This window comes from Rutidosis leptorrhynchoides, chromosome 2, assembly GCF_046630445.1.
Source record: "Rutidosis leptorrhynchoides isolate AG116_Rl617_1_P2 chromosome 2, CSIRO_AGI_Rlap_v1, whole genome shotgun sequence".
NCBI lineage: Eukaryota > Viridiplantae > Streptophyta > Magnoliopsida > Asterales > Asteraceae > Rutidosis > Rutidosis leptorrhynchoides.
Genome location: NC_092334.1, coordinates 509215362 through 509224465, shown reverse-complemented (window position 1 = coordinate 509224465; position 9104 = coordinate 509215362). Strand labels below are relative to the sequence as shown.

The following is a 9104-nucleotide window of genomic DNA, read 5'->3' as shown; positions in this document are numbered from 1 at the left end:
TCATATTTTAACGTCCGCTTGAGACAGGATTACCCACACAACGTTTTGAAATCAGAGTGACAATCCACGTCAAAAAAACGTACATGAACGCGGGCCTAAAGGGCCTGTTTTTCCACTTCGCTCCGGGCACATAAATTCTCAGGACCGGTCTTGCGCACCATGTAGTGTGTTTTGTTAGTTAATGAATTTCAACATTTATTAACACTTTATTTATATTATTTATATGCCACTATGTATTTTGCTTGATTTACCTCGGCCACCCTTGTGATAATCTTCAAGCTCCGTCCCTGAGTCGGAGGAGTTTGATGAATAAAATCATGGATATGTGAAAGTAAAAGTCAAGTAATGAAAATTGAAATTGAAATGCCTTTACATTTTAATTTCTCATTTTTGAATTTTCTTAAACATCAAAACAAACTTACACAACAAAGCCAGTCAACTTATATTAGGGAAAGCAAAAGAAATAAACATAAGCAAGAAATTAAAGTCACTCATCTTATTGTAGAAAACAAAACAAACTTGTGATATCAAATTTCCAAGAAAAAGCAAACTCTTTAGACACGAAATTGGCGAACGATACAAAGTAATAATAAGCTGGACTAAAGGCTTGAACTTTTGCCTGCAATGTCAATGACAAAACGATACTTGACATCATTGTTGGCCAATCTAGTTAACGCTTCGTTAATTTTGTCTGATTTAACTATCTCGATATCACATGTGATGTTGTGTTTTCCACAAAAGTTGATCATTTCTTGTGTTTCTTTCATTCCTCCTGTCATGCTACCTTTCACGACCCTCTTTCCTATTATATATATCACGCATATATACATAGTTAGTATTCACGATAAATATATAGACGTGTGTAATATATATGGATTAAAAAAATCTCATTTTGAATACAACATAAAACGTCATGTTCCTCACATGTAAAAGCTATAGGTCACGCGGTTTAATGTGAAATGAATTTATAATCGATCAAAGGTTGTAAAAGTCGCTAGTCATAGTCTAATCGGTAGGGACCTTCTACCAACTAACCTGACTAGTCAAAGAGTAGTAAGACGTTGACCATTTTTGACTGTATATGACCTACTTTAATCAAATTTGATCGAATAAATCTAACTTTAAACTAATAAATTTAACGACTAACTTGAACTTTTGACATTACGGATGAATCAGTCAATTCGAAGAACAGTCGGGCTACTTTAAAATCTTGGCTAGTTGGTAGATTTTAAAGTCCAAGGGGCATATTTTCCCGCCCAACTGTATGACTTTTAGTCAACCGATTTTCTCGCCAAAACCCTTTCATTTTCAATCGCCAAGTAATTAACAGAATATTCATTTCGTTTTGGCAGTCTGTTTTTCATACGAACACAAACAGAAAAATAGTCAGATTCTCACACATATTATGATTTGATTTCTTCTTGCCTATTATCAAATTGTGTTCTTATCTTAATACTTCGTGGGACCCAAGATCGAAATACTTAATTATAACAGTGTTTCATGATTCAAGAATCAATTAACGATTATCAATTCGATACCCTTATTTTTAATACATACAACATAAAAAAATGGATTTTTTTTTTTTTTTGTTTTGGATCAACCAAATGAACATGTCATGACTTAAAACTTTTTATATGATAATGATAATGATAACGATAACGATACCGATAATAATAATAATAATAATAATAATAATAATAATAATAATAATAATAATAATAATAATAATAATAATAATAATAATAATAATAATAATAATAATAATAATAATAATAATAATAATAATAATAATAATAATAATAATAATAATAATAATAATAATAATAATAATAATAATAATAATAATAATAATAATAATAATAATAAATAATTATTTAATGTAATGAATATAAAAAGTTGGAGCTTACCAAAGATTAAAGGGAAAGAAGGCAACTCTACCGGCTTGTCAGGTGCACCCACAAGGACCAGTGTTCCATTAACTTTGAGCAAATCCAGTATTGGTCCAAGTGAGTGTGGTGCACTCACTGTGTCCAATATGAAGTCCAGTGTCCTCTTCTTTGACTAAAATACACAATAGTCAACTTACACATTATTAACTACAAATAATTTTAGTGACATAGCTTTAATTTATTTATACGAAATTACCGTACTAAATAATTAAGTAATTAAGTTATATTTTAATTTTAATAGATATACGAATATAGATATATTATTGTCTATGTTTATTTCATGCACTTTTGATATATTTAGTTTGAAATTTATCTTTTTCAAAAAAAGAGATTTAGAAAAGGTGAAATTTTAATTGAATGTGCAGATTTAGTGAGGTGACGCTATGTCATTGTATATTTTTTCATGGTCAAATGTTTATCTAGTAACACGATAAGCCTCATGAGATGCAAATTACCTTCATTTGTTCTATATCGGTGCTAACGATGAAATCGTCAGAACCTAAGCGTTCTCGAGCCTCTTTCTCTTTCGAAGGGGAGGTGCTAATGACGGTCACGTAGTGGCCGAAAGCCTTACCGAATTTTATAGCCACGTGTCCAAGCCCTCCTAAACCGACAATCCCAATTCGCATTCCGGTCATATTGTGTAAGTTGCAGTCAATCATCGGTGAGTACACCGTGATCCCTGCACATAGCAATGGTGCGGTTGCATCCATTGGTAAGCTTTCAGGTATTTGCACTACGTACCTACAAAACAAATAAAAACTTTTTCCCTTTAATACTACCCTTTTTTCTACCAATATGGTAAATAAATGATATAAGTGGCTTCATGTATAATAAAATAACACATAGTATAAATTTTCACAATTAAAGCTGTTGGTCCGATTAAGAATCGTAACAACCATCTACGAACAAGATCAAAGACGGAAGAGATAAAAACGCGATGAATCAAATTAAATCACTATAACAAAATAAACGTTACACATACATGAATAATTAAACAGAGAAACATCGGTGGCCAGGGGAGATCGAGCATGATCTCCCCTACGCACTGGAATCGCCAAAACGGCTCTTCCAAATTATGGTTCTACGTTTGACCCGAATTAAGGTTCTACTCTTAACCTAAAACACATGTGAAATTGATATATATAGACGTCCTAAGCTTAGGTTACCCTAATGGGCCTATCGACATGAACGCGGCCTAACAAATCGGCCCAACAGTCACATATGCTCCTGTAACTGATCGGTTTCACGCATGTAATACATCTAGGTGTACAATGTAATAATAAACGTTATTCGCCCAGTGACAGCGATACAAATATGCATCAACAAATTCTCCTTTGGACGTTGCTGACGAATTATTGTAAACACCTCTTCCAATCTTCTAGTTAATCTGTGGAGTAGTACCATAATCCTATGAATCACAAGCTCCATCAAAAGTCTTCCAGAATACGTGAAAACCCAAACTTCGAACATCAAAGTCTTCTAGCATTGAAGTCGAAATGCTAATCGTCATCTGGTAGTTTCTCAATACTTCAATCGTACGTGTTACCTATAGTACAAGTGCAGCGAGATTCCCCTCTAAGACTAAGTTGAGATCCCTATCGACATCTCTGATAAAATCTTCAAACAAACCGACTCTCTCATAATCATAAACTGTAGAACATTCCCCCTCACTGTTAGTTGTATTCTATTAAGCATCGTAGCACTAACGTTCATCCTAACTTGCATCTTGTAAAGGAAAAATATGTAGAAGAGTCCAATCCACAATTAATAACTCAAATAAGTCTTGATTTGCCATCAAACTCACCAAAGAAAGTCAAATTGGTATCTCATGATCGCGAAACATCAACCCCAGTTCCCTTCACAAAGAGGAACTAGAACAAACACATTCCCTCCATAAAGCAGAATATCAACAAAAAGATTCTCCACAAAGCAGAATCTCGAGAAGTGCGGAATAATAACGTTGTTGGCCCATAAATAGTCGTATGCTCCCGACTACCCCATAATACTTCTCAAAAAAATAAGTGATTCCGTACTCACTTACTAAATAAGTCTAACGGACAAGGAGGTTGTCCACTAAACTTTATACATCAAAACTTCAGTGAATAAAGTACTAGAAAGATTTCATGTGGAAATAATAAATAACAAACAACAAGGACGTTGGGTGAAAAATTTACGAAAGTTGAGGACCAAAGATGTAAAACTTATAAATCTTAGGGACCAAACTTGTTAATTTTCCAAAGTTCGGGGGCTGAAGTGAAACATTTAGAAAGTTGAGGGACTAAAAATGTAAATATCAAAAAATGTTTGAACATTTTGCACAAGTGAACCTTCAAATTAACGGGCGTTAAGTACTTAATGTGCAAAGTTAACTGACCGTTAAGTGTTTGTTTGGTGTAATAATTCAGTCAACGATGGTAGTATTAAATAGAAAGTGGACTAAAAAAACAATGGCTGGAAAAATAAGTGGAAATTAAAAGGTAATGGGAGAGTTAAAATCATGTGCGGCACGATAAAATTAAAAGAAATAAATGGGAGAGGGGTTCGCCAAATTTCCACCAAATATACCGTCAACAAATGATGTCCACTCGTTTTTCTCAAAACTTTTCCAAATTCATTTAATTTTATCACGTGGGGTCCTTCATTAAGAAAATTTCACATAATTTACAAATGCATTGTACCTGTTTCTTCTTCATCCCACAACTGCACATCACACCCATTATAACATCAAAATTCAAAAATTGACATGTTACCCGTACGTTTTAGTTAACCCACTCATGTGTACAACCGTTTAATCGTGTGTCGGAGCTATCCACTCGCAAGATAGTCTTCTTCCTTTTTCATAAAAAACCGTCGTCCACGGTAGTTTGTGGCGGCGTACATGGCAAACCCATCAAAACTCAACCAAAATTCGTGAAAAATTGCAGAAAGAGCCAATAAGACCCGGTAAACATTAATCCATTCTCAGATGTTGCTAAACATTTCTCAAAATCTCAAAATCGATCAAAATCAGATCCAAAAATTTGAACTAGAAAAATTCTCATAACTTGATCAATACTTTGAATACATGAGATTTTGAATAAACATTCACGAGATGATTTCAACCTTTCTACGTTTTTTACTTTTTCTTAATTCGATCTAGGAACGAATTTGCAGTAGAAATTAACGTGATAACGTCTTCAATCTCTAAATCTGATCCGAATCAAGAGCTCGGTTGCTCCAGCTCTGATATCAACTTGTTGGTCCGATTAAGGATTATAACAACCATATACGAGCAAGATCGAAGATGGAAGAGATAAAAATACGATGAATCAAATTAAAGCAATATAATTGAATAAATGTTACACTTACATGAATAATTAAACAGAGAAACATCGGTGGCCAGGGGAGATCGAGCATGATCTCCCCTATGCACTGGAATCGCCAAAACGGCTCTTCCAATTAGGATTCTACTCTTAACCCTAAAACACATGTGAAAATGGTATATATAGATGACCTAGGTTTAGGTTACCCTAATGGGCCTATCGACATGAACGGCTCCACAGTCGGCTCCACAGTCACATATGCTCTGTAACTGATCAGTTTCCCGCATGTAATACATCTAGGTGTACAATGTAATAATAAACGTTATTCGGCCCAACGACGGCCATACACATATGCATCAACAAAAACATTATTTACTAATATTTACACCTAGTTTAACTAAACTTTACGTATAACGTCAAGTTTTTAATAGGTTACCTCGACATAGGATACGACAAAGTGAAGATTCCTTTGATACATCTACTCAAGGTCGAAGAACTCAGGCTTCGGAGAGTTCTAGGCAGAACAATTTTTTGGAGTTTTTGGAGAACTCGGTTGTTAACTAACGTTAACTTTCTAATAGAAATATATATTTTCGAATATATATGTATAAATATTAGACTTAAATATGATATAATATCTACATGTATATTAATTGAGATTGATATTTACATGATTAAATGTTTCCAACATGTTAAGCAATTAAACTTGTTAAGACTTGATTAATTGAAATATGTTTCATATAGACAATTGACCAACCAAGTTGACCGGTAGATAATATATATATTTTCGATTATATATGTATAAATATAAGACTTTAGAGATAGACTTTAGAGATAATTTTTATGATACACAATATAATATATAGCTACAAACAAATGTTGACCAAGATTTGACCGAGATTTGAGCGAGATATTCAATTTATCGGACGTTGGCCGAGATTTGACTGAGAAACTCAATTTATTGGTCCTTGACCGATAAAATCGGAAGTTGACTGATTTTTTGAAACGAGAACTCGGCAGCTTCCTGGAAACGAGTTATCGCCGAGTTCTCGGACGATTTTTCCAATTTTTGCAACCATGCATCTACTACACTAAGAAAATACATTACCAAACTTCTTTTGTCACTCCATATACTTTTACAAAATATATTGTATTTGTTTTATTCTACATTCAAATTCAAATGCTTAATCCGCGTACTACCGTATTATTCTACATTGTCCATAATTAATATGAATAGTGAATAACTCATATACATTCAAATGCTTAATCCACGTACTACCTTAATTATTTACTTTAATTTCTTCACCGTCTTTTTTTTTTTTTTTTTTTTTACCTTAGATACAGTACCATTAGATCTCAACCATACAGATTCTGTGTATACTTATTTAACTGATCATGTGATATATACTCGTGTTTAAAGTCTAGTGTTAATATACCGGAATTGGAATTGGAATCATAAAAAAAGGACACCATAATAAAAACAAAGAAGTAGCTTTGTGATTATATATATATATATATATATATATATATATATATATATATATATATATATATATATATATATATATATACCTGTGATCGGCTACCAGCATCTCGGAATAACCACCATACGTGATGCTGCCGTCCCAAAAAATACCATTGTATGTAAACTGAATTTCGTCGCAATAATTCTCCTGGTCGCTATTGCAGAACTCGCAATCTAAACACGATGCAGCTAGACAACCTACACCAACTCGATCCCCTATCGCGAATCCTTTCACATTTTTCCCGACTTCAGTTATCAGACCCGTTATCTCATGCCTATGATTTACAAAATATACTTTAATATTGAAACATATAATTTTTTTTTTTGCAACAGTACTTAATGTCACTGAATAACGATGTACGTGCACCGAAACTAAGGAGTCCTAATATCAGTAATACATGTCTTTGATAACAACTACTCCGTATATATTTGTTATTTATTTACGGGATATTATTTTGGTTAACAATAAGTTTGAAATCTTCTTGGAAGAAGAGAAAGCTAATTGACACATCATTTAGACCATTTCCAACCTTCTATCACGTTAGAGTCAAATGGTACATTTTTTTGGTGAAAATTTTTTGACCTTTGCTAGTTTAAAAGGTTAAATTGTTGTGTTTAATATTTGTAGGGTGATATGGTAAAATTTAATTGAAAATTAAGTAAGAAAAAATAAAAAATAAAATAAAATAATAATAATAATATAAGAATGAAAATTCTTGATTGGTTGTTGGTTTGTTTCCCTCACGCCTCTTTTAGTTTTAGTCACACACGCTTTTGACTGATGCCTTGTTAACTTTGTTACCTTCCGTAAAAAATGGGCCAGGTCATCTCACGCGTTAATCAGACGCTGCTATACAAATGGTCTTATAAATGTTTATTTGCAAAATTTGTGCAAGTATAGAATATCCCATCTCTACACATAAGTACATATTTGTATACATATAAATGTATAGATATAGATATCGAAATACATTTGTAGTTGTTCAAGTTACACTTAAAAGTTTCAAGTGCATATTATTAGCAATATAATGGAGAAATTAAGAAACATTACCCTGGAACAACCGGGTACTTAGTAATACCCCAATCGTTTTTAACATGGTGAATATCCGTATGACAAATTCCACAATACAATATCTTGATAGATACATCCTCTGGTCCGTTTACTCTATAATAATGAAAATATAATAATCAAATTTAACTTTCTTTTCATATTCAAACGTTAAAAGTGAAACAAATAAAAAAAAAAAAAAAAAAAAGTTAACTCCAAATGGTAGCTTAATTTGTGGCCTTCCGACTGCTAAGTCAGTTAGAACATTGTACTTCACAACATTTTGAAACAAAATATACAAAAAAAAAAAAAAAAAAAAAAAAAAATCATAAAGAAATTAAGTTTTTGATAAGGTAGTAGATTTGATACCTTCTTTTGAAAGTGTAAGGTGTGATTACACCCGAAGAATCATGAGCAGCCCAGCCGGAGACAGAGAGCTTGTGATTAGGTGTTGTTTGGGTCATTTTCACCCCCCACTAAATTTGGTTTTTTGATATGCAGAGAAATGAAGGTGCGTGATTTGTATGTATTTATAGAAAAATACTAAAGGTAGCCATTTTATGTTGAAGCAACCTAATTTCTTAAATTTATTATTAATAATTTAATTTTACCATAAATGAATATTGATACCGAAATTTAAATAAGGCAAGTCAATATTAAAAAAGAATATATGTGTTTTTTATAATTAATCCAGTTTATTAAACTTGTTGGGTAATACTGTATTCCACATCGGCCTTGGTAGTAAAAATCAAATAGTTTATTAAATTTGTAAGTTAGATGGTAGTTTTTTTTCATAAAAATAAGTACTTAATGAATATGTAAATATAAATGTTTAAATATTTTAATAACAACTCTTAGAGTTCTTGTTATCATTTTTCCTAAGTTAAAATTTATATCATTCTCCATATCTATATATATAAACTAGCATTCTCCATATTAATTTATATATATAAACTCAGGTAGATAGGTTGGTATATCTTGTGATATCAGATTGATATTATCACCCACTTTCATTAAATAATACTCCGTATATTGTTCTAAAGTTGTACGGAGTAAGTGATTTTGTTACACAAGAAAGTTAATTCAGCAAGGTGGGACGGTGGGTTATAAATGAGAATGTAACTGCAATCTTTAATGGTACGTTAAATTTGCATATAATAGAAGTAAACAAATGAACGGATGACCTTATTTATAGTAACGGCTTTGTTAAACCGCACCACCAACCATGACACAAGGGGGATGCCGATAATAGCAGTATAAGGACCTTACGTATAATA

General features: G+C 32.2%; 1 protein-coding gene across 1 annotated transcript; it reads right to left on the bottom strand.

Annotated features, from left to right (window-relative positions):
* Positions 1-347: 347 nt before the first annotated feature.
* Positions 348-8332, bottom strand: LOC139892814 (probable cinnamyl alcohol dehydrogenase 6). The gene is made up of 6 exons (XM_071875942.1): positions 8197-8332; positions 7831-7944; positions 6827-7054; positions 2405-2693; positions 1908-2061; positions 348-802 (listed from the first exon to the last, which is right to left on the bottom strand). The coding sequence occupies exons 1-6, from the start codon at positions 8289-8291 to the stop codon at positions 600-602; spliced, it is 1083 nt and encodes a 360-aa protein (XP_071732043.1). The 5' UTR covers positions 8292-8332; the 3' UTR covers positions 348-599.
* Between the last annotated feature and the right edge of the window lie 772 nt (positions 8333-9104).